Source organism: Dama dama, chromosome 16 (assembly GCF_033118175.1).
Source record: "Dama dama isolate Ldn47 chromosome 16, ASM3311817v1, whole genome shotgun sequence".
Lineage (NCBI taxonomy): Eukaryota > Metazoa > Chordata > Mammalia > Artiodactyla > Cervidae > Dama > Dama dama.
In genome coordinates this window covers 11290264-11317166 of record NC_083696.1, presented here as the reverse complement: position 1 = coordinate 11317166, position 26903 = coordinate 11290264, and the positions used below count along the sequence as shown (strand labels likewise).

Genomic DNA, 26903 nt, shown 5'->3' with positions numbered 1-26903 from the left:
TGCAGGCAGATGCTTTAATCTCTGAGCCACCAGAGAAGCCCTTAGAACGCGTAGGACAGCCCCTAAAAGGCAAAGAATTATCCAGTTCAAATGTCAATAGTGTGGAGGCTAAGAAACCCAGAACAAGATGGCCATGCACTTTAAGTCAGATAACGTCTAGAATCTCTAAGTTTAGTTTACTTTTGGAAAGGCAGAATGGGGTTATCGAGAGCCGGCTTTAAAACCCTGGGCACACATCTTGACGCTGAAAACCAGACCGCAAGAAAGCTAGATTACCAACCGCAGCCGCTGAGGTCGTGATGCCTTAAAGACTGCGAGGGAAGGGGACAGTAGGGCGCTCTGCACACACTGGTTAAGTGCACCTCAGAGACAGAGACAGCCTTTAGGTCTGTCAGACAGAGAACAAACCCAGTCCTCTGGGACTAGGAACAAGTTTCCAGAGCTACCGGAAGCGGCCGGGCTGCTGAAGCGTCCTGTTCCCCTAGCAACGGTCGTGAAGGAAGTGGTTGCCGCCACCGCGCCTGGTGCGCCTGCGCCGTGGCGCCGCGTGCTGACGTGGAGCTGAGCCTGGGCCGCCGAGTGGGGCGCAACGCCGAGTGCCGGGGTGCGGCTGGGCTCTCGGAGCCGTGGCCCAGCCGGGATGGCGATCCCGTTCGCTCCGCGCCGGGGAGCCGGGGCTGCCAACCGGCGCTGGTTCGTGCTGCTGCCGCCCCTGCTGCTCGCGCTGCTGCTCGCGCGGCCCGCGGCGGCCCTGGTGGAGGGACTCTACTGCGGCACGCGGGACTGCTACGAGGTGCTGGGCGTGAGCCGCACGGCCAGCAAGGCGGAGATCGCGCGGGCCTACCGCCAGCTGGCCCGGCGCTACCACCCCGACCGCTACCGGCCCGAGCCTGGCGAGGAGGGCCCGGGACGGACGCCGCAGAGCGCCGAGGAGGCCTTCCTGCTGGTGGCCACCGCCTACGAGACTCTCAAGGTAAGCCTGGGGGCTGCGAGGACCTGCCAGGGAAGCGCACGGCGCGACCCGGTTGTCACCTGGCCGGTGGAGCAAGGCTCCCTGTGATTCCGGCGCCCGGCTCGACTACCTCTACCACCATTAGGATGCTCGGGCTTTCCCAAGTGAGAAGTGGCCCACTGACGAAGATGGGAACCCCTTCAGTCTTGGGGAGTAGCTAGCCCCTTACTTTTTGTGGCTGTCTTCGGTATACAAAGGTTTGGGCTTCTTATGATTTGGTGAAGGCATTTTAATAAGATGCAGCTCACACTCGGAAAGCAGGGTTATTATTATTACCGAGGTCTGTGATAGAACACTGGAAAGATCTCCAATGACAGTGCGATCGCCCCAATCTGACATGACAGAAACTTGGTTTTGGGGGATGGTATTAATTGTGACATTCAGCTTGGGCGTAAGGTTCTAGAAAAACACTAAGAACACCAGATGTTTGACTCTTGGCTCTGACACCCCCATGTGACCTTGGATAGTGACTTAATATGTCAGAATACCTGTTTCTTCATATGCAGGATTATGGCCATGAAACCTGCTCAGTGGGTTGTTTTGAAGATTAAATGATCAATGAGAAACCTCCTATATAGGAGCTGCAAATTGGTGCTTAGTAACTTGAGTTTCAAGACTCTGAGAATTTCTAGTAGGAAATATTTTGTGAATATATGTGTAGTTATTTGACAAAGGATTTATTGAGTCCTATGGAAATGGGGAGGGCTTCCCTCCTAGCTCAGTCAGTAAAGAATCTGCCTGCAATGCAGGAGACCCAGGTTCAATCCCTGGGTTGGGAAGATCCCCTGGAGAAGGAAATGGGCAACCCACTCCAGTATCCTTGCCTGGAAAATCCCATGGACAGAGGAGCCTGGTGGGCTGCAGTCCATGGGGTTGCAAAGAGTCGGGCACGACTGAGTGACTAACACACTTACGGGGATGGGGAGACTTAGCCTGATCCTGTTTTCAGCAAAAAGCAAACTATAGGAAATCACAAAGCACGAATCATATTTGGTGTGTTACTGTTTCAGGGGTCTCTTCATGCTAATACAACAGCAGTTGCAGTTATAGTGGTTTTTTTTTTTTTTTCTTCTATTTTTTCTTTCTTTTTGAGGCATAGTTTTTCATGTTGTTGTATGGTCTGCTTTTAACGACTGCTTTGAGTGGGGATAGTATAATTCAACCGTGGATTATTTTTCCAGATAATATTTCTAGTGCTGAAAATACTGAGTCAAGGAGTTCATGGCTTGCTTTCCAGAGCAGTTCAGATAGTATAGAGCCATAAAACTCACCAAATTCGCACCAGCATTGGTGAGATTGCAGTGTTCATTGGCAATTACCTGAGGAATGGGTGGGGGTTTGAGAAAGTGCGGTGGCCAGAGGCAACCAAGAGGGCTTAGTTGTCTGTTATTTAGGATAAAGAGTGACTAAGGAAAGACTGCCGAAAGATGGGGAAATTTTTCATCCAAGGCAGCCCGGCACCTGAAGCTCCAGTCTGCTTTTCTGCAGTGAGGAAAGAGAGCGGTCCAAGAAGCAACCAGAGCTCCTGCCACTGCTCCTCCAAAGCCCTCCTAGCGCAGAAGGGAGCGCTGGGCAGCTGAAGAGCGTCCAGAAGAGAGGCAGCAGAAACACTGGCAACTCTTGCCTTCTGCTGGGGTCGGAGATGGGTAGATTTGGCCTGAAAAGCGTGAGCCTCACATTAAGAACTTTGAAAACAAAGACCAAGAGACAGAGACAGTACAGAAAATCTGGCCAGGGGGTGGGGGAACTCCCAGGACTCTTAACTGTTCTTGCTATTTTCTTGAAGAGACAAAAGCAGAGGCGGATCTGGTGGCTTTGTCATGGTTGCCTCTCAGTGTTTCTGCAAGTTTAGCACTGATTCGTCAGCTAATAAAGAGCCTGAGGAAATAATTTGTCCACTCACGAACAAGGAACTTTGAGGCAGTTAAAAAGGAGTAATGTCTGGAGAAAGGCGCACTGTTCCTCTTGATTGGGACAGGTTCGCGGTAGCTGCTGCTGCTGCTAACTCGCTTCAGCCGTGTCCGACTCTGTGCGACCCCATAGACGGCAGCCCACCAGGCTCCGCCGTCCCTGGGATTCTCCAGGCAAGAACGCTGGAGTGGGTTGCCATTTCCTTCTCCAATGCATGAGAGTGAAAAGTGAAAGTGAAGTCGCTCAGTCGTGTCCGACTCTTAGCGACCCCATGGACTGCAGCCCACCAGGCTCCTCCGTCCACGGGATTGTCCAGGCAAGAGGACTGGAGTGGGGTGCCATTGCCTTCTCCTGTGGTAGCTGCAGGTGCCTCCAAACAGGGAACTAGAATTAGAATTGCAGTGATGGAGGGAGTAAGAGAGTGTTCTATAGTTTCCCCAACTCCACGCATTATTACTCAGGAGAACGGAAATTATCTGTGAGAGAAAAGGGGTGTCTGGACTTAGTTCGGACCCTTGCTGAGCTCTGTGAAAACGTCCATGTTAATTTTACAGAGATAGATATGGATTCCACTTCCAACTAGAACACCTCCAGAAACTTTTTTTTAAAAAAAACTTCATTGCAGATGCCCTCTTCTGGAATAAGGAAGACGACTTTTTCTTGCTGTATGTGCAAGAAGTTATTAAAAACAAATAGGGTGGTCTGATTTTATTGCTGTCATAACAGAGAATTGTGAGAAAGTTGTCAGAAGATATAATTTCTGGAGAATGCAGTGATCTGATAAACTGAGGTCATCCCCTCTAGGCAACAGTGTGTGGCACGATGTGCATGTTCAGTTGTGTCCGATTCTTTGTGACCCCATGGACTGTAGCCCACCAGGCTCCTCTGACCATGGGATTTTCCAGGCAAGAATACTGGAGTGGGTTGCCATTTCCTACTCAAGGGGATCTTCCGGACCCAGGGATTGAACCCGCCTCTGCTGCATTGGCAGGCGGATTCTTGACCACTGTGCTGCCTGGGAAGCCAGAGGCAACAGAGATGTAACCCCTGTTACATCTGTTATATCTGATATCTGTTATGTATCAACCACTGTTACATCTGCTATATGTTGCACTTGGATTATATTCACAGCCTGGAAGGAGGGCTTGTGAGGGCTAAGAGGTCCATCTGGCTTTTCGAGCAGGTCAGACAAAATAGTGGGAGAAGTTGATCAGTTCAGAGGCTCTGGAATAAAGATAACCACAGACACCTGCCTGGAATTGCATATATCACCTCATGGGGGCAGCACTGCTGACTTGGGGTCACATTTCCTTTCTATTTTCTCTTTTTGATAACACACTATATATTTCTCCATAAAGCAAGAAAGGAAGTGAAGTTGCTCAGTCCTGTCCAATTCTTTGCGGCTCCATGGACTGTAGCCCACCAGGCTCCTCCCTCCATGGGATTCTCCAGGCAAGAGTACTGGAGAGGGTTGCCATTTCCTTCTCCAGGGGATCTTCCCAACTCAGGGATCGAACCCCGGTCTCCGGCATTACAGGCAGACGCTTTAACCTCTGAGCCACCAGGGAAGCCTACCTATTTCTCCGTAAAGACTAGCAATAAACCCTGTGAGAGGGGAAAAGGAGGGAGGATCTTGGTAGGGCCTTTGGGAAGACCGTGTTCTCCTTCACAGCCATGTTCAGTTATTGCCGGCATATGGCCGGAAAGTTGATTCTGTATTTGCTTTGTAGAATGCTCAGGTAGATTCCATCTCTGGAACAGTGTATGTGACAGAAATTGTTTCTTTTGTGAAATCCGAAATAATTCAGTTGTAAATTCAGTGGAGCCAGGAGCCTTTTTCTCTCTTCCCCATAGTTTTTTGATAACCTCCCTAATTTCCTATTCTTGGTGTGTTCAAGCCTCTTAATTTTTTTTTAACATAAATAAGAAGCTATATTATATCCTCGTTGCAACCTTACAGTGGTGTTCCATCAAAACTTGTAACAACCAAGCATCTCTGACTCACCAAAATGAGAATTTTGGTGATACGGTGGGTTTATGACTCTGAAGTTGGTCTTGGTTGAGTAAACACTTCTTTGAGAGAGTTTTTTTTAGATGGAGATTGTTTAAAAAGATGATACTAATGTGATTTAAATGTAGTTGGTCAGACAAGGAGATACTATCACAGTTCGTCATTGTTTTTATAGCAACAGAGATTCTTCCTGTGAATGGAGAGAATGGAAAAAAAAAAAACAAAACAGAAAAAGAAGGATGATAATAATGCAGGGCAAAGGGAACTTGCCAGATGCTTTTACCATGTTTATGTTCTCAGATAACTTAAACTTCCAGATCTCAGCAGGGCTTGGAACCATTATGATTTCACACGCTGCTTTATATTTGTTTCATAACATGAGTTAGGATGATGAAATAACTATTTAGTGTATTTGACTACTGGGGGTTCAGGGGGACTCATGGACTTTGGAAGTTAAGTAAACAGACTCTCACTGTGTCAGCGTTGGATCTTTTTCTGTGGATATAGCACTTATCACACTGCATTAAATACTGAGTAGCCCATCTCCCCTCTCCACCAAACCTTCTTTTTGCATATGTATCTGTGGCAACTAGCACAGTGTCTGGCACATAGATAATGAAAGTTTGTTAAATGCATACTCCTATCTGGAGATGGATTCAGATAGGATGGCAATTGAAAGTGAACTTCTGGTGTTTTGACACAGGTATGTGAAGCTGACGTTTTACCCCAAATTAACTGTAGTTTGAAAGAGTGGTACAGATAAAATAAATTAGATGGTTATAAATGAAAAATTCCGATGTGAGAGAAAGATCACATTTCTATTTTTAAGGAGAAATTATTTTCTCAAGGGTTTTAAAGTGAGAACATTAATTCTGAATATACATAAGAATTGGATGAACTAGATAAAATGAGAAGGCTGGGAAAGAAATAAGCAGGTGAGGAAATAGGTGTAAGGAAGGATGCACTTATAAAACCTATAATTGGTAGACAGGGGTAGAGTTTGATAGCATTTTGCAAGATCACAAGAGAAGAACACAGAAAAGGTCTTGGAGGTATTACTAGCATGCAGGTTATCCGATACTTTGAAGGGATGTGTAGGGAGTGCCTTCTGCTCCAGCCTTGTCTTGGCAGGGAAGTCACAGGAACACTTCAGTTTCTCTTTATCGGTCTGGTTGATGTGGCAGGACTTTTGTAGTTAAGAATGTTTTGGCAAAAAGGGGATTCTGAACTTCCTGCCCTGTCATGTTACTGTTTATTGTTCTCTCTTCGTATATTCTCTTAATCAACCCTGTCTCCTAACTGGTACTGACGTAAGTTTTTTCTGAAGGAGGAGACCATAGCAATGAAAAAGGCACAATTCCTGCCTTTAAGCTTTTAATATAATAAGGAGACAGATACTTATTGTTCAGTTATTGTTTATTTAAGTTACATAATTAAAACGTGTAGCTTATATTGCAACACTGAGAGGGCACAATTATTTCTTCTTGGAGGACTGGAGAAGAATGTACTCTTTGATCTGGGTCTAGAACAGTCACCACGGTTGACTGTGAAGGGACATTTCTGGTAGAGAAAATTCTTGATCCATGAAAACGTGGAGTTGTGAGTGTGCAAGGCTTGTTCCAGCAATGAGATGTACAATCAGTTTTATGCTTTTCCCAGGGACTCTTGTTTTGGAGGAAGAAAATTAGCCGCACTTATTGGTATTACTATCCTATTGGTATTATTTTTTCTTTTTCAGCATCGATCCAGATTTTAATCAGTCATTCATAATAAATGTGTATTCATAAAAATAATAGAAATGATGTGAATTTGTATTACTGTTGTGATGCTGATAAACAGCCAAGTTAAGTAAGCTTGATGGCAGATCGTTTTCATTTCATACAAACTCTGATTGGTCACAACTCCATGTAACACTTACACGTTTGGGGGGCCTTTTCTGGGTTTAGTGGAAAAGATGACATATTGAACAGTTCTGCCACGGGCCCAGAAGAAGGATGTGGGACCTTCTGTGCCACATTTGCTGTTTCTGCTATAAACCCATAAGTCTTATTTTTCACATGTTACATGTTAATGTCACATGTTACTCCCTACTTATGGCCAAGGTTGATTACACACCAGATGTGCTTAATTCTAGTGCTGTGACTGCCTGACACATGATGTTATCAACAGCCCATCAGAGCTTTTGAATAACACAAAAACTACTGAGTTGATGTAATTCTAGGCAGAAACTAATTTTGCTTGTGTAGGTTTATCATAGGTAAACGGAATATTTTGAGATATTTCCAGCACAAAGACCCTCAGTGTCTTTTTAGAGATTGTAGGGGATCTACTGTTTCTAGGTTAGAAGCCTCTCAGGTGCGTGGTAGGGAGAATGTTTCAGGAGACTGGAAATAGTTCGGGATGGCCACTTTAAACTGTGTGTTGAACTTTATGTATTGACGAGTTACCAGAGGTTTGAAAGTGGATAAGTAACACAAGTCTGATGTTTATTTCAGAAAGAAATTCCTGGGAACAAGATTGAGGATGGATTGGGGAAGGCAGGAAGGTATTCTTGACTGAACTCATTTTACTTCCACCTTAATCTTCTGGAATCTTATCATTCCTCTTTGATAACTTGGGAATCTCTTAATTGGTTCATCTCTCATTCCTTAATTTTGAAACTATGGTCACATTTTTCTTCTTTCTTCACCGTTGGCTGTCCTTACTTCTTTATACCCCGTCGTTTAAACTGTCACAGAGGGACATGTGCATCAGTACACATCCTGGAACTGTTCTTCCCAAGATGAGCAGTGGTGTTCAAGCCTCAGATCAGAGGGCTGCTCTTCCTTTTGAAACTGTTTGTGGCATTTGATGTCCACCATGTAGTTCTTTAAGCTGTTCTCCTTTGACTGCCTTGATGTAATTCTCCCCCTTTGCTCTGAGCTTTCTAGCCATTTCTTTCAGTCTGTATAGACTTCTTTTTCCTCTGCCTTCACCTTAAACACTGCAATTCCTTAGAGTCTTATCCTTTGGGTACTCTTTCCTTTTTATTTTCTAAGCTCTTCCTGATGAAACTCAACCGCATCCTCGACAGTCCTGAAATTTGTGCATTCTCTGGGTTCATATTTTTAAATTGTCTCTCATTTGTAGCACAGGTACCCAAAATTAAACTTGAAACCAATTCTATTATGTTTGTTAAAAGCATAAATTTTAAAAGAGGATGACTGTCATACAAAATGAACATATGTCAAAGATTTTAGTTAACTCATTAATGTGCAAACCAATAAGATATTAAAGTGAGAGTCTCTTAGTCGTGTGCAACTCTTTTTGACCCCGTGGAATAGTCCATGGAATTCTCCAGGCCAGAATACTGGAGTGGGTAGCCATTCCCTTCTCCAGGGGATCTTCCCAACCCAGGGATGGAACCCAGGTCTCTTGCATTGCAGGTTTCTTTACCAGCTGAGCCGCCAGGGAAGCCCGAAAGAAAAAGTGCCAGACCCTTTACAGTCAAGACAAGAAGTGTTGAAATGCCTATAATACTGGTCAGCATGACAAGGCAGTCATCAGTTCCCTTAATTCTACTGGACACAGTTTGTGTGAACAAGAATTATTTGCATTACTCCCAGTTTTCCACAAGTTACTTTCCTACAAAGTTAAAGTAGACTTTTCAAATATAGATAAAAGCACGCCCCTCCTACAGGAATAGGTAATCCCTGGAGGCTCGAGGCTTTGAAAAGCTGTCCAGTAATTTTTTTCCCTCCCCATTTCAAAATCTTCCACAGTTTCCCCCTGCACCTTCTCCACACTTGATACCCTCTTCTTTTATTCTTAGAATAAAGGGGTTCACAGAGTGACTATAATTAGAAACATCACTATTCTCAACATGATTGATTCCTGTACCCCTTTAATCACTAGAAGTCTTATTTTTTCTGCTTCCTAGTCTGTAAAATCTGTTTCTCCCTCATCCCATTCTTGATAATACTGTCAGAGTTAGCTTCCAAAAATATACACTTCTCCCCAGCGCTGTTAGTCTCATACTTGAAACCGTTTTATGTTTGAATAGCGCAGCCAGTTCACAGCCTTACCCCTCGAGCGTGGCATGTGAGAGCCCCTGCAGTTCTCACCAAACCTGTCTTCCGGCCACGTTCGCTACCCCTTTCTTCCCTAAACTTCCCCAGTGCCCGAGCTTCACCGAATCTGTTCTCTTCACTGTGCTTCTGCACCTTAACACTTGCTGCTCCCTTTGCCTGGAACAAATTTTGCTGCATCTTATTTACTTTTCAAGATCGAGCACTCCTTTCATGCCTTCTGTGAATCCTATTACCAGTGGTCTCAGGCAGGGAAGTCAGTGCTTGTTCACGGCTTTTCTTGCTTGCTAGATTCTTCCTGTACACGGGGGAGCTCTTGAGGCCAGGACTTTAGTTTGTCTTTTGATTCCCCTTTGTGTTCAGCACGTGGCTTAAATGCCTTGCATAACTATTTGCTGAGCTGAAAATAACTAAGGTTTTTTAAAGCTCAGGTAACCAAATACATGGTTAACAAGCTGAAACACAGGAACAGATCTATATTTTGACCATGCTGAACTTGAGATATTTATGTTACATTTAGGAAATGTTCAAGAGCTATCTCAAAATAGGAGAAGCAGGAAAAACAGATCTGAGTGTCACTCTTAGTGGTATAGACGTGATACTGCAAATGGTGGAAGTTACTGTGAGCACATGCAGACTGAGAAAAGATGTTTAAGAGGACAGTTGCCTGAGTGGCTGCTGGGCAGGGAACAGGAAGAGAAATGGGAACTCAGAGCAGTTAACTTTCTTCCTCTTTAGTAGGGTGTAATAGTCTGGAAAAAAATCAGATTTTTTTTTTTTTTTTTAAAAGGATCATTTGTGTGTGAATTTCTCTCAAAAATAGGATGAATATATATATTTTTAAGAATGAACAAACTATTACTATATTTTCATATATTATTGATTCTTGGCCTTTACCATCCTAAATGGTTTCTATTATTTGTGTAATTGAAAATTTTTAATGTGAAACTGGTTGCAATATCAAATTATTGCAGTTTACGTCTGTTGAGATCAAACAACTCATTATTTCTTCCAAGGACAAGAACATAATATATTTTTGCCTCTGGGGAGGGGGGATGATCATTTTCACAAGAGAAGGAAGCGTTCAGTGCTTGCTTTGCCTGTGGGTCTCCTCTTGTTCACTTTTGATCTAGATATTGGTGGTTACGTTCCAGTCCTCCTGCATATGCCCAAGAGGATTGGGAGTGGAGTGAACACCAGCAGAAGCACCATTTTTTCCTGTAGAGATTAGAGACAAGGAGCTTATTGCCCTGCTTGTCAAGGCTCAGGACAGAGAGGAGGAAGAAACAAGTATAAAGGTTTTGGCTTTGGAAAGAAGTTGGAATCTCCTGACCCTGGGACCTTAAGATCCACAAAATTGCTGAAAGAAAAAGTACTACCTTATTGAAAGGTAAGATATTAACACTGTTTTAAGGTTTAAGCTCTTATAGCCACATTGGCATATCTTCATAAGCTATGAAATCAAGCAGTCATTTCTGGCCAAGCCCAGGTTTTTGTGATAACCCATCCCACCTTCATGGTGAGATGGAGACCTGGGTGGCTGGGGAGATGTCTGCAGTGAGGGAGAGCCTGTACAAAATTTCATTCAGTTTTGAAATGATATTTATTGAATGCCAGGCACTGTGCTAGGCCTTGGATATACAGAGATTAATGGATCACCCTACCTGCCTTCTAGAAGTTCTCATTCAAGGCAAAGAAAAAAACCCTGATGATTACAATGTGATAAGTGCTATAATAAATAGGTAATAAGTGTAGTAAGAGTGGTCTGAATTTGTCTACTATTGTTTATGTCCTAAGGGTTAATAGAAGCTCATGAAGTTGGATAAAAGGAAAGAGCATTTGAGTTAAAGTGAATTATCTGTTCAGACATAGATATAAAAGAGCATGCTATACTTAAGAACACACCAAATTCCAGAAGTTGCTATCTGAATGTTTGCTGTGGGCAAAAGAAGAGAGAGTGATGAGATGTTGCTAAGGAGGTAAACTTAGGCCAGTTTTGGAGGCCTTGTTGCACGCCAAGGAAAATTGAACTTAACTTACTAGCCACTGGGAAGCACTGGAGATAACAAACAAATAAACTGTGAGGCTACTTAGGTCCCAAGATGGGTAGGAGAAAAGATAGATATATAATATTAAAATAAGAATGTACGTGAAACTCTTTAATTGGGTCCCAGTCTGTCTTTTCTTTTTTCCTAATATTCCTGGTGTCCTGTGTTCTTATGAGGTTGACTCTAAACTTAGTAGGTTACTGAAGAGTAGGACTTTGACTTAGATTGTTGAGACTCCCTAACTCTTCAATTTGTGCCAACCTTGAAACAACCTTGTAAAGTGTATTATGCATGGGTCAGCTTAAAATCCATTTTCTTCATTCTGGAGAGAAAGCTATAAACCCAGTAAAGAAAGAAGATTGTGGCTGAATAAATGCTATAACAAGGGGAACGCAGGCCTTCTTTTCTCTAATCATGACCAAAACAGGGTCATGAAATTATGGGCCCCAAGGAAAAGAAAACCATTCTAAGAGAAGTCAGGCTTGACCCTGAAACCGTTTACAGGGATGAGGTAGTTTGAGGACTCATTATAGAGGGACCTGAATAGACCCCACAGGCTCTGGTGACAGTAGAGAGGCCAGACATAAGGTATAAATTGTGAAGTTGCTGGTGCTGGAGCATTAGCTGACCATCTTGTTAATGAAGCTCTGGGCTTGATGAAGTCACAGATCTAGGGACCAGTGAGAAGATGGTGACTCGGGGGTAAGACACGGGTGAAATGCTTGAAGAAGGATATCTGCATTCTATGGATTATGACCTTCACTAAGATAAGAGAACAAAGAAGAGAGCATAGCCCCCGGGCGTATACGCATGGTATTCACAGAGCGCATTTCAGAGACACTCCGATCTCTGTATACTGCAGTCAGGAGGAGTGCAGACAGTCAGACCTGGCTGAGGGCTCTGCAGAGACGATGACGCCGGAGGACTGTAGGAATCTCACCTCGGGGACAGTTAGCTTCTAAACTACTTGTCATCTAGTTGGAGCAAGGAGAAGAATCGTGTTTGAAGAAATACATTTCAAAAAGTGTCTGCCAAGACTGGGAGGCTGAGTTTAAAAGGCAATAATTTCAGGCCAGACAGAGCATATCTATAAAGTTAGTCCAAAAAGCAAAAAAATGGAGGGAGGGTGGAAAAATTCTCCAAAGATGTCTTGAAGTACTCAAAATGAGGTATATCAGATAGGCTTTCGTCTTCAGAGCTCTCTGTATGACCTGTAACGTTTTACCCTCTTTAGGTTAGAAGCTCTAGAATATGATGACGGCTTATAGAAGGAATAATGCACTGACAGTTGAGGCGTGTGGCTTGCAGGGTCTCAGTTCCCCGAGAAGGGGTTGAACCTGGGCGGTCACAGTGAAAGCCTGGAACAGGGTCCCTAGGCCACCAGGGAACTCCCGAGAAAATCTTTTCTGATCAAGAAGTGAATTTGAAAATATCAGCCTGAGTCAGCTTTCCTTGTATATCGGCTCAGCTTTCCTCTCATATTGGCTCTCCATATAGTGCCATGGAATATACTTTAAATATATTTACATCTAATTATACTAGATACTACTTCATCTAGCTTCAAATTCTAGTCAGAGGTAGAAAATATTTTGAATGTAATGAATGTAAGAACTGTTACCGAGAATGTGCTCAAATTCAGAATTCTTTTTTTTTTTTTTTCCAAATTCAGAATTCTTCATAGGAAATATATAATGTTTTAATGGGTACAGTAAAGATTTTGTCATTAGCAAACTTTTTATTTTAAATCTAAGAAACTGCATATTGGAGGACTCAGGAGGAGGCCCTGAACAGATCCAAGGACGACCTCTGTGGTTACAAAGCACTAAATGTAGATTTTGAAATGGTTTTGCTAATAATCTGCAGCTTTATGAATGTTGAATAATTAATTTATCATAGAAAGAAATCCTCTAGGTTTAAAAAAGATGTTTGTTTTCATAATGATTTCTGTTGTACTCACTTATAGATAAAAGAATTTGCTGTGGTTTTGGTGCTTAACATTTTTTCTGGAAACAAGACAAGCTGAAAAACAGGTTTTTGTGGGATTAAAAAGCAAATCATAATTTTATGATTTAACCTATGTAACTCAGTAAAGGGTTGGCATTTGTACCCGTTACAAACTGATTCAAATTACAGAAGGTTTTAAAAAATGCTTTATTTGTAAACATTTGAGCAGCATTTCAGAAGGCTATAATTTTTTCAACATGTTTACACGATTAAGAAAGAGCTGTATATTACCTTATCTATGAACTGGGCTGTGCAAACGTGTTATAATAGTAAAGGAGAACACATTTTTAACATGTTTTTATATGATATACGTCATTTGATATTCAAAACAGCCCTGTAAAATTAGTAGGGCAGCTATTAATATCTCTGTTTTACAAGTGGAGAAGAGTGAGGCTCAGAGAGGCTAAAAGTTTTGCCTAAAATCACAGAGGTAGATTTTGCCCATTCTACTCCATCTGTGTCTCAGTGTTTCCTTGAGATGAACATAATTCAGTTTTGAGGGCATAGACTGGTTTTGTCTATTTTTTTGTTATCTTAATCTTTGCTTTCAGAAGAAAACATACTATACAAGGCTGGGAAATGATTGTGAATATATACAGCAGAAATAAACATTCTTTTTTTCTGTCAACAGTTACTAAGAGTAGGTGTCAACATGCTCTTAAAGTGTAAGAACAAATCTGTATCCTTATTAGCACCACAGCACTGGCTAAATAAGCTTAGTTCTTTGCTATTGAAGTGTTTTTATGTTTTCCAGGAGGCCTAATAGTTCTCAAGAATTTGAGGAAAAATTTAAATTCTGCTTTATACCTAATATTAAGTTCTGGAAACAAATTTGTGTGTGCCTTTGAGGAATTATGGGAATTTTTTGGGACAATTTGTTGTTTTACTCAGATTGACTACATACTTATAAAATTCTAGGTTTGACTTCAACAGAGTATTAACTAAGGCCATTTTACGAGCTGTCATATGAAACTGGGTATCTGGTTATTCTTACTTTATAGGATGAAGAAACTCGAAAGGATTACGACTACATGCTGGACCACCCGGAGGAGTACTACAGCCATTACTACCACTACTACAGCAGGCGCCTGGCCCCCAGAGTGGACGTGAGGGCTGTGATTTTAGTCAGCGTGTGCGCCATTTCAGTGTTTCAGGTGTGTGCTGGTGGACGTATGTGTCTGTGTGTGTGAAGGAGTGCACATTGCCTAGTGCTAGTCATTAAAACTGAGCTAGAAGTATGTTTTTGTGCAGTTTTACTTCCAGTTCAGATTAACTTTTTATGTTAGAAAAATATTTAATCAGTTAATAGCAGTGGAATCTTTGATGGCAGGAAGTCAAAGAAATTGTGCGTGTCATTATATAACTACTAAAACTAATTACCAAACAGAAAACCCAGATCTCTTCCTCATTGCCTGCTCTGTATTTTCCATATAACAGCCAGAGTGACTGTCAGCTAGACCCATATGATTTACTGGTGACCCTTGAACAGCATGGGTGCGAATTGCACGGGTCCACTTATCCTCGGGATTCTTTTCCCTAAATGCGGCCCTGCACTGCGGCGCCACACAGTTGAGGCTGGTTGAATTGGAGGATAGGGAGGGGGACCGAGTTTATGCACAGTTGGCACCTACGGAGGGCCAGCTATGAGTCACACTCGATTTTGCAGAGAGTGGGGCCCCCTCGTGTTGTTGAAGGACCAAACTGTACTTTCATAGGACTTTTCAATGATTTCCCATTAAACTTGGGGAAAAATCCAAATTCCTTAGTATGGCACAAGTCCTGGCCTCTGCCTACTGAATGCGGGGAGTATAGTGCTTGCCACCATTTAACAACCAGAAATCTCACACATCTCCACGTGACAGCGAAGGGCACTCCTGCTCCAGTTTAAAAACCACTGAAATAGAGTAAAAGTGCTACAGTAACTTTATGTTCTTTTAATATATCACAGAAATATAAGTTCAGGCTGAAATGAGCTTTCCCTACTATTAATTCCTAAACTAACCATACCCATCATAGCCTCCTCCTCTAGAGGCAAAAAAAAAAAAAAAAAGATTAGAATGAACCAATTTGCTGGTTTCAAAATTACTTCTCCAGTTTAATTCCCAGAAATGAAATTCAATTTATATGACAAAAGAATTCCTATTGAAAACTAAAATTGTGTATTTTAAATGTTTCAGCTTTTGTAGTATTGCCTTTTCAACAGGGAGAGGAGGGGCAATTTTACTTTTCTGTTTTAGATAACATAGTACTCTAGTCACTTTTTTGTTGTTGGTATTAATAGATTGCTTCTATGATATTTTAGGATACTGGTATAATTGCTTTTTTATTCAGTAAAATAGCTGAAATGTGTGGAGGTACTATATGAGGAGTAGTACTTTTTCTGATAACAAAACCCTTTGTGGTTGAATATATTTAAGAAATAATTTAATGTTTTCTTGCCCAAATAAGTAAAGATTCAAACATACTTGAATCTTTCAGTTCATAATATGATGAACATTACTGTGGCATGTGCAGATGGTTTAGGAAACAGATAAATATCGTTGCCTGAGTCTACACCCTGTGATTGTTTGAAAGAAATGCCTTCTGACCTAGTTTTGCCATTTGACGACTCCTCCAGTAGGTAGATTGCACCCTTAAAGAAGAGGGATTTCTTAATTGCGATCTAAGGAGGAGTCAGATGTAAAGGTGTGGAATCAACAGGTACGGTGTGTTCCCCTGAGCCATCCTCCGATCCTGGGTGTCTCCTGTGGAGAATCAGTGGCTTTTTGGCTCAGCTGACATCTGACTTATCAGTCCTGAAGATTCCCATGTCCACACGGCTGTTATTCAACTGTATCTTTAACCTACAGAGTAAGATTTTTGAGGTCCCCTGTTTTTAATCAGAATGGGTTTTTTGTGGGCGGGATTGTGTTCACCAAGATGAATTTTGGTAATAAAAGTGATCCGTTTTTCTTTGTTAAATATTCTAGTTTTTCAGCTGGTGGAATAGCTATGACAAGACGATCAGCTACCTGGCCACGGTGCCCAAGTACCGTATCCAAGCCATGGAGATTGCCAAGCAGCAGGGATTGCTGAGAAAAGCCAAAGAGAAGGGCAGAAACAAAAAGTCCAAAGAGGAAGTTCGTGATGAGGAGGAGAACATCATAAAGAACATTATAAAAAGTAAAATAGATATAAAGGGAGGCTATCAGAAGCCCCAGATGCGTGACCTTCTCCTGTTTCAGATTCTCTTAGCTCCGTTTCACCTGTGCTCGTATATAGTGTGGTATTGCCGATGGATCTATAATTTTAACATCAAAGGCAAAGAATACGGGGAAGAAGAAAGACTATATATCATACGTAAATCTATGAAGATGTCAAAGTCTCAGTTTGATAGTCTAGAAGATCATCAGAAAGAAACTTTTCTTAAACGGGAGCTTTGGATAAAGGAGAATTATGAGGTGAGTAATGACTCTGCTGTGATTTTTACTGTTCTCTTCCTTACCAACTTAAAACTAAAGGATCACAGAAGTGTGCTCTAATTTCTGAAATCGAATAGTTCAGTATGGATAAAGATCTTTTGTTGACAATATGACTAGTAGTCGAACAGTGAGTTTTTAACCTATAATTTGTCCTTTAAAAGATGAACTTCAAATACTTTAATTCACTAATGCTAAAAATTTAAAGAATGGTCTAATTCGTTATGTTAAATTGCACTGGGATAGAATGTATGCAAGGATGTCACCATTTTCTGTTAATTGCACCAACTAAACTTTGATCATAACATCGTATGACCTGAACTAATTTTATGGCTGACCCAATATATGAAAAGCTTTCACTTTTAAGTAGTTTAAGCAGCCCACTATACAATAAACTGTCTGTCATGGAGTGCTATCCTGGGCTAAATTATGGTATTATGTGAAATTATCTTAGTCATTACTTCCTGAAATTTGGAAGTAAAGTAATTTCCTTCTAAAATTTGATATGGCTGTGAAATTGTTTATGAAAACTTGTCCATTTAACTGACATTCACTAAAGATTATAGAAATGAAAGCTGTTCCTTGTTTTTAACCTCTGTGGTTTATTTAACCTTCTTTGGGAACTTTAAAAATATTTTGAAAAACCAATAATTATCTTTGAAGATAAAAGAAGTTGTAAGTTCAGTTTGGAGACCGAAGTATTTATAAGGTCACTTTGTTCCTTGGTTAGAATCAACATATACTTAAATTCATCTGTTAAATTTACTGAGTACCATGTTAAGAAAATTTATGTTGATTCTTTAATATTGGATGTTAGTTGTAGAGAGGAAATGTTTAAACCCTTTAAACTCACCTTACATATAATTTCAAGGAAGAAAAGAATGTATTTCCAGTTTATAGAAATCAGTGGGAAGAAACACTCGTTCTTGCATGAGTTGTTCTTTTTTTATTTTTTAATTTAACACTGAATGTTAAACTGCTTAATTGCTTAGTATTATTTGGTGCATGGTTTTCAGAAGACAAACCAATACATTCATTGGGAACTTTTACCTAAAATTATATTTGAAAAATATAAACATGCTATTGTGGTTCAGTTGTTGTGTCCAACTCTTTGCGAGCCCATGGACTGCAGCACACCAGGCCTCCCTGTCCGTCACTGTCTCCTGGAGTTTGCCCAAGTTCATGTCCATTGAGTCGGTGATGCTGTCCAGCCTTCTCATCCTCTGCTGCCCTCTTCTCCTTTTGCCCTCAGTCGTTATCAGCATCAGGGAAACATGTCATAAAGCTAATGAAAATGTTTCTGTTTGGATTGTCAAGTCAGTTCGTGTTATTTATACTTATAGGTCTACAAACAAGAGCAAGAAGAGGAACTAAAGAAAAGACTGGCAAATGACCCTAGATGGAAAAGATATAGGAGATGGATGAAGAATGAAGGGCCTGGACGGTTGACGTTTGTGGATGACTGAAGACCGCTGGAATGCTGCTATGCCAAACCTTAACTGTGATACTATTTCCATAACTGAATTATTTTAGCAATGTATCGACTGCACCTCAGCAGTAACTAAAATTCCTCAAGAATTAGATTAAACAGAATAATGTAGACATTTAAACTTTCCCTTCAAACTTTATACATAAGGCATTTATGATTGTTCAATTTTTATAATCGATTTGTGGATTTTGTTAAAAGACTTGACAGGAAGATTTATTAGTTGCCATTTAAAAGTTTTATATCTTTAGTGAAAAATTTGACATGAAAATTTATTAGATACCATTTAAAAATATTACGTGTTAAGTGTTTATTCTTCAAAAGTGTTTCCTTATTCTTTGTTAAGTGCTACATTTTTCTGCTTTTGTGACCTCTGATAGTTTCACAGAACGTAATTATAACACCATTTAATTACATTATTGAGCGTGTCTTTCTAGACACAAACTTCTTCAGCAAAACGAATTCAACTATCATGTCATCTTCATGACAGTCATTATAGGATTGAAATAAGTTCAAAATATCTCTCTGGGAGAGTCTTCTGCTGGGCTGTCTTTATACTATCTCCCCCCCAGTCATAATATTGTTAATAAGATCAGAAACTCTCCAGGAGAGTGAACGTACCTTCCTGTCCTTGTGGGATGGTCTTGATTACAGTCATTATAAGACTATAACTGTGCTCGCAAACATTTCTCCAGAAGAGGACCTCAGAAGAAGGTCTTTTTGTAACACAGCATTGCTTTCTTAATCTTCCCTTCAATTAAAAAAAAAAAAACGTACAGAGCGAAAGTAGTGTAATGAAAAGTTCATATGTTATGAAGTCCTTGATTAGTGAAAAATCTATTTTATGTGAGCATCTTTACATGCATTTAAACCAGAAAGAAGAAGTGCATGGGTGTGTGCTGTTCTGTCAGACAATGAAATGTAAATGTTTTATGTGTGTGGAAGTGAAAGTAATTCACACCTAATTTGACTGAATTGAGTATGATACTGGAGCAGAGTATCGGAACACATTCATGGTAGCTGGTCAGTACTCCTGGTAAAAGATACATCCCAGCCCATCATTTTAATAAAATGGTTGCAATATATCCCAAGTTTGTTGGTATGCCATTTTAAGTCAAAGATTAACATATTGCTTCGGTATTATTTTAAAAGATGTAGCGTAAAAGTATAGTATATAGTAGATAGGCAGAATCAGTTTCTCCTCCAAGGAAACTCGGCCTTTCAAGAGCTCAGCCCAAATATCTGACACATGGAAAGATGGAGGAGGGAAAAGTTCACCAAACTTGTTAATACAGCAAAAGACCTGAGGGGGATTATATATTTCTGTGAGTGAGGGCCTCAATTACCTCATTAGAAAATCAGGGGAGCAGTCTGGCTAGATTATCACTAAGGTCCTTTTGCAGCTCTAAAATTATATAATATTTATATTTTTGTAGACTTCAGATGAAAGTGTTTTATGCATCCATTCTTTTTTGGGAGGGTGGAGAAGTCACAGCCCTAAATTATAGGAAGCTGTGTTTCAAACCCCAAATGCCCAACTCTTAACCATAGATAAATGCCTTTGAAAGGTGCTGCAGTTGTCTAGAGAGTCAGTAATCCCTATCTCAGTGAATGTGTTATCATACATTTGACACACAACAGTATTATCTAAGAATGAAAGTGTGTACCATATGTTACAAAGACCGGAAAGAAATGTAGGTACTTGCCCTTCTGTTAAAATTTCAAATACGTTAATGATTAACTGTATTTTTTTTTTTTTTTTAAACCTGATGATAAGGAAAAATAAAAGGACTGAATGTGTTAGCATTCATAAAGGTTGACTGTTGAAAACAGCGTATCTTTGGATATTATTTTGCATATATGCTAGATTGCTGTATTTCTTTTGGTCTTTATATAGGAATCTCATTTCTGTTCCTGGCAACCTGCTTACTTGGTAAAAGTTTGGTCTGTCTTTTGGAATCATGGCCATTGAATGGGTAAGATGAATGGGCTTTCCTTAACAGGATAGTGATTCTTCTCTCCCCTTTCCTTAGCAAAATGGCTTTATGCTTCAAAATCCTGGAGGGAAGGAAGGGCAATTAGTTGTATCACAAGTGTCACTCAAGTATCCTGGGTATCTTTACTAGTAGTCACCTTACTCTGCCCATCCCCACCAAAAACCCAACAGCTTCTCCATTTTAGAAACATCTGGAGAAGAATCTTGAGTAGGGGATCCCAGAACCCCACTATAGTTAGAAAACCTTTATTGAGCTTCATTTTAGAGCTATCACCATTTCCTTTTTACTTGAAATTCAGGAGTTTACAAAGCATAGTTGCTTATTGGTTTCTGTTTATTATGACTTCATGTAATTGAGGTCTGTGCTAAAACTACCCTTAGAGTTACATTCACATCAAATATCCTCATAGCAGATTTCAAAACTGATCCTTCCTTCATTGGTCTTATTTCTTTATGAATTTTCCAAGTTCTACAAATTGTAGGTTGCAGTTTCATAACGTATCTATCAAGTAGGGACCATGACTAGAATTTTAAACACTACAAGTGGTTTGTAGAAATTTAAAATACAAGGGGTATACAGAAATTTAAAATATTATATGCAAAAATAGTTCAGTTTACAGAATTGACAACTATTTTAGTACTATTGAATGTATGTTTAGAAAACTGTAGTTTATTTCCTTTGAGATTCTTTATTTTTTGGACTGAAAGGGAAGTAAACTTTTAACACCCATGCCTTGGAAATATTTTCCCTGAGTGGAAGCCAACTGCTAAGCTTACATTCTGCTAATGTTATAAACCAGTGTGTTAGCCCCAAACTGAAAGTTCTGTGGAAATTAAAGAGAAATGGCTTTTATTAGACATTAGTATGACTAGGTCTAGCTACTTAAAGACTTTATATTGGACATGGTCTCTGGAGTTATAGTTGTGCCCTTGAGGCAGATAAATGTTGATACTGATACAAAATAGTTGTGTATGGATGAATTATAGTTTTATTTACAAAATGCAATACTCTTCACATTTAAATATGTACTAAGGCCAAATCTGAACCCTAACAACTAAATAAAATTTGCTAAAGAAATTAACCTTTTTGGTTTCCTCATCTGTGAAATGAGGGGATCTTTTTAGAGAATCAGGACTTAATCTATAAGCCTGAAAATTTACATAGGTTTAGGGTCTTAAGTAGATTAGATGGCTTGCAATTGAGAAATGTTACACATCATTTAAGTAAAAAATCTACATAATTTGTCATAAACTTAATCAGCTTCTTATCCTTGACAGTTGTGTAAATAATGGGTCACATGACCTTAGGTCAGAGACATATAGGATTTCTTACAGACTCCTCCCCAACTTCATTAGGGATGAAGAAATTTCCTTCCATTTCACTGTGTCTTCTTTTGTGACCTCAAGACGAGTGAGCAGAATGCAGTCGCATGGTTCAGGCTTTGCAACCAGATCAAAGTTGTGCTTCTTGGCCATTTGGCTAAGATCAAGTTTAGGATGGGGACTTCCTAGATGGCACAGTGGTGAAGAGTCCACGTGCCAATGCAGGGGCCACAAGAGATGCAGGTTCGATCCCTGGGTCAGGAAGATACCCTGAAATAGGAAGTGGCAGCCTGCTCCCGTATTCTTGCCTGGAAAATTCCATTGATGGAGGATCCTGGTGGACTACAGTCCATGGAGTTGCAAAGAGTTGGGAGGGACCGAGCACAGACCAAAGTTTAGCTCCCGGCCCTACAAATGATTAACAGCTTGACTTTGGACAGGTTAACCTCTGAACCCCATTTTTTTCATCTCTGATAGTGATACTAACTTCACAGGATGCTTATGAGAATTAAACAAGATGGGGTAAAATGCCTGACCTATGTTAAATGTTCAATAAATGAGTTCCTCTGCCTTTCAGAGAGAACAAGACAGTCTTTTTTGTTAAAAATCCATGGTAATACTGTTCAGTGATTACAAAACTGTTGTTTCTTTACTATTTTAATAGGTATTTGAATTCCTTATTTTGTGCAGAGTACCGTGCTAGAGTGAAAAAGTGACACTCTTTAGGGTTGGGATTTGTGTCTTAAAATCAGCTGCCTGCCCCTTGTTGCCCCTGGGGTACAAGGTGAAACAGCTGGGATTACAGCTCAGAAAAGAATGAACTTTCAGAGCAGATAATCTGCTCACTAGTTCAAGGCCTACATTTATGGAAGGGATCCTTCCAGCAAAATACAGAGGCATGCCTGGAATGGTTGCTCAAAAGGACATCAAGTAGCCCTAAGTTACACTGCCTCCCAAAGTCTTAAGCAGCCTCTAAAAATCTCTCCAGAGAAGCTGAATCTATAAACCTGTTGGTGAATCGTTCACTTATTCATTAATAGATTCATTATTCTAAGGTCTAAAAATAATGCAGTGGGTATAAGGAAGTGACATGGATTTTTATGGTACATTATATTGTGTCACGTTAAATATAGTTGTTAATGTTTTCCTGTTTCTTTTTAGAAAACTGAAGGTAGCAGAAAGAAAACACCTCATTTTATCATTTATTGGAGAAGAGTGATTTAAAGCCTCTTTTCTGGAAAAAATAACCCACTGTTAAAAGGTGACAAAATACATATTAGGAGTGAGGAATTACAGATCCGAACAGGGAAACAAATGAAATATTTGTCTTTAGAAGGACACTGACATTTCTAAAAGTACTGAAGTTCTTAGAAACAGTGGAAATTTTTATCTTAACCAAGGGGGGGAAAAATGTGTAACAGTCTCTAACATACTGGTGACCTTTTACTGAAGTCTTGTCTCCCCAGCTTCAGTTCGTTTTGTCTCTTCATCCAAGATTAATATTTCTAAAATATCTTACCATGTGGCTACCCCACTGCCACAGAATTCTGTTTCTTTTGAGGTCTCCTGTGACTTGTAGTCTTAACAGCTTTGTATCCTGTATTACTCACTAGAGCCTTCTTCATTCATTAACTGATTCATTCCATGGCCTCCCGTTCTCCATATTGGAATGCTTTCCCCTTTTTGCTTTCCATCTGTCACACATGTATCCAAAGTTTAGGTCTCATCATCTAAGATGAGCTTTTCCTAGTCCTTCCAGTCTGTATCTTTGAATTCTTTGCCACATCTTTTTTAAACACAACTTTTCTGTCAACAATTTAGTCATGTTTCCAACATGTACTTTTCATTTTTTGACTAGAATATGTCAAGTTCCTTGTGGTGAGAGAACTTGCCACTAGAGGGCTTTAAAATTTGTCAGGAGACAAGAAAAATTCTTTTTAACACCCCAAAGACTGAACACATAGCTCACAAGATGAATAGAAAAAAATGTTCAACCTCAAGAGTTAAGACATCTAAAAGACTTAAGGCATCATTTTCCATCTATTAGGTCAGTAGAAATAAAGAACCACAATATAGATTTGTGGGTACAAAGAAATAGCCTTCTGGTGGGAATAACAATTGCTATCACCTTCTGGATGATAAAGTGGCAAAAAGTTTTAAAAACTTATATATTCTTTGATCCACTAATTCCACTTTTAGGAATGCATCCTGAGGAAATAAAAGACATGCAAAAAGCTGTTTGTTTAAGGTGGCCACCACAGTGTTAAAGAATAGGGCAGTACATTACACGCCAGTCAGGATGGCTGCTATCCAAGTCTACAAGCAATAAATGCTGGAGAGGGTGTGGAGAAAAGGGAACCCTCTTACACTGTTGGTGGGAATGCAAACTAGTACAGCCACTATGGAGAACAGTGTGGAGATTCCTTAAAAAACTGGAAATAGAACTGCCATATGACCCAGCAATCCCACTTCTGGGCATACACACCGAGGAAACCAGGTCTGAAAGAGACACGTGCACCCCAATGTTCATCGCAGCACTGTTTATAATAGCCAGGACATGGAAGCAACCTAGATGCCCATCAGCAGATGAATGGATAAGGAAGCTGTGATACATATACACAATGGAATATTACTCAGCTGTTAAAAAGAATTCATTTGAACCAGTTCTAATGAGATGGATGAAACTGGAGCCCATTATACAGAGTGAAGTAAGCCAGAAAGATAAAGACCAATAGAGTATACTAACGCATATATATGGAATTTAAAAAGATGGTAACAATAACCCTATATGCAAAACAGAAAAAGAGACACAGATGTACAGAACAGATTTTTGGACTCTGTGGGCGAAGGCGAGGGTGGGGTGTTCTGAGAGAATAGCATTGAAACAAGTATACTATCAAGGGTGAAACAGATCACCAGCCCAGATTGGATGCATGAGGTAAGTGTTCATGGCTGGTGCACTGGGAAGACTTAGAAGGATGGGATGGAGAGGGAGGCGGGAGAGGGGATCGAGATGGGGAACACATGTAAATCCATGGCTGATTCATGTCAATGTATGGCAAAAACCACTACAATATTGTAATTAGCCTCCAACTAATAAAAATAAATGAAAAAAAAAATAGGGCAGTAGCTGAATAAATTCTGATCCAATTGCATAACGGAATACCACGCAGTCGTTGAAAATAATAAATGAAGAGCATATCTTTTTTGACTGCCCCTGGATCGCTTCTAGTATCAGCATCCTGGTTTTCCTTTGGGAAACTGATGTTCCTCTTTCAGTCTATACAGTTTGAATGGACTGAGAAACCATCAGTTTGGGTTCCCCAGAGAAACAGACTCAGATGGAGATTTTCATGCAGAAAGTTTGTTGTTTAGTCGCTAAGTCGTGTCTGACTCTTGCGACCCCACAGACTGTAGCCTGCCAGGCTCCTCTGTCCATGGGATTTTCCCCACAAGAATATAGGAGTGCACTGCCATTTCCTTCTCCAGGGGATCTTCCCGACCCAGCGATCAAACCTGCATCTCCTACATTGGCAGACAGATTCTTTACCACTGAGCCACCTGGGAAACTTTGTTGGGGAGTGTCAAAATCAATAGGTATGTGGCGGGGTGGGTGGTCCAGGGACTGGAAGTGAAGCAGAGAGAAGAGCTGAACTGTGAAGCAACTGTCATTAAGGCCTCAGATGACCCTGGCCAGGAGCCTGGACTCCTCCTTCAAGTGAAAGAAAGTCAAAGTGTCAGTTGCTCAGTTGTGTCCAATTCTCTGGGACCCCATGGACTGTAGCTGGCCAGGAACCTCTGTTCATGGACTTCCCCATGCAAGAATAACTGGAGTGGGTAGCCATTTCCTTCTCCAGGCTATCTTCCCAACCCAGGGATCGAACCTGGGTCTCCCACATTGCAGGCAGACTCTTTACCATCTGAGCCACCAGGGAAGCTGCAGCCTCCACTGCCAACTCCAGCTGCCGGGGCTGGAGTTCAGATCTTTTGCATCCCACATCAGTCACTGGATGAGAGCTGACAAGGGGAGCGGTGGCTCTGGTTCAGGGCAGTTTCCAGAGTGACTCAGCCGAGAGGCATCAGCTGCTACTACTCCCAGCAGATGGGGGAACCAGTGCCTTTGTCCTAAATGGGAAGTTGGGTGGTACTCCACAGCACCCACTAGAGGTGGGGCTGACCCCACCCGACATCCTGCTCTTGGCCAGGTGCAGCTAATCTGAGCATTCCAATACCACACAACCCTCGCCTTCAAATAGTGACTGGTTCAGGAGTGGACCCATGACTCAATAAGGTCAGTGAGATCCATTATGGGGATTTTTGCTGGAGCAATTAGAAAAGATGCTTTATTGCCCTTGGGTTTCCTAGGCTGGGACAATGAAAGCATGGAACTTTCTTCACAGCACTACAGGGAGTCTATTTACCACTGAAGAAAACAAGGCCAACACTCAGAAAAAGCAGAGTGAAAAGATGGGAGAATGAGAGCCTTACAGCTGTTATTTGGGCAATTAAATCTATTAAAGTCCCTGAGCTTTTCAGTTACTCAAACTAGCATACTACCTTTTTGGATTACTCAGTTTAAGTGGGTTCTGACAAATCCAATGCCACACAAGAATAACAAGGAAACATTCATGATACATTAAGTGAAAAATATCAACAAAACATTTTACATGTAAGTAATGATGCCGGTTTTGTAAAACTAATTACTATAAAAAAAAGAAAATGCAGCACAACAGAAACAGTGGTTACAGTTAAACGATGAGGTAGGAATGAGGCGACCTGAACTGAATTTTCTTCTATGCGTTCGGCAAAGAAGTCAGGGTCTTGGATTTTATGATACTTACCCTACTGACCCTACCAAGTCAGCTGGCTGGATTCCGGTCAAACACAGCTACAGAGTATTGTAGAAACCTGTTTTGAGGACTTCCCTGGGGATCCAGGGGAGAAGGAAATGGCAGCCCACCAGGCAATCCAGTATTCTTGCCTGGAGAATCCCAGGGACAGAGGAGCCTGGTGGGCTGCCGTCTATGGGGTCGCACGGAGCCGGATACGACTGACGCGATTTAGCAGGAGCTGGGGATCCATTGATTAAGACTCCGCGCTTCCACTGCAGGGGGTGCAGGTTCAATTCCTGGTGGGGAGACTAGGATCCCCAAAATAAAAATTGAATCTTGTTTCCGTTCCATCGAACCCCACCCACCGTCCCACATCTCCGGAGGACGACACCTTCTGACGCTTAGAAACCTTCACACCGGGTCCCTTGTTTCTCCCGCTCACTGCACACCTCGCTCCGGCCACACACAGGCCCAGTTCCGATTCTCCAGGAAGGCGTCCTCGCCTTCTTCATCCCCCACGCCCCACACCCACTCCTGCTCCTCCTAGAAGGAAGCCCTAGACGGCGAGGTGGAAGGGCGCGCCCCTGTGTGGGCCCCGCGGCGCGGCTTGGGGGACACGTGGGGACGCAGGTACCTCTCGGCTTAGAAGGCAGAGTTGGTGTCCGTCAAGTCGGGACCCCGAGGTGTCGCGTACCCGTGGTTCTGTCTTCTCGGAGAGCGGCCGCGTGGCGAGGCCGGGCGCGGGGGGCGGGCGG

At 41.3% G+C, this 26903-nt stretch overlaps 1 protein-coding gene and 1 long non-coding RNA gene across 2 annotated transcripts in view; one reads left to right on the top strand and one right to left on the bottom strand.

Annotated features, from left to right (window-relative positions):
* LOC133071105 (uncharacterized) overlaps positions 1 to 26902 on the bottom strand; it is a 61418-nt gene extending 34516 nt beyond the window's left edge. The window contains exon 1 of the long non-coding RNA XR_009696353.1: positions 26783 to 26902. This is a non-coding gene — a long non-coding RNA (uncharacterized LOC133071105). The remainder of the gene's footprint in view (positions 1 to 26782) is intronic.
* On the top strand, positions 618 to 19817 carry DNAJC25 (DnaJ heat shock protein family (Hsp40) member C25). Its single transcript, XM_061163429.1, has 4 exons — positions 618 to 973; positions 14055 to 14207; positions 16023 to 16493; positions 17855 to 19817. The coding sequence occupies exons 1-4, from the start codon at positions 641 to 643 to the stop codon at positions 17975 to 17977; spliced, it is 1080 nt and encodes a 359-aa protein (XP_061019412.1). The 5' UTR covers positions 618 to 640; the 3' UTR covers positions 17978 to 19817.
* Position 26903: the final 1 nt, after the last annotated feature.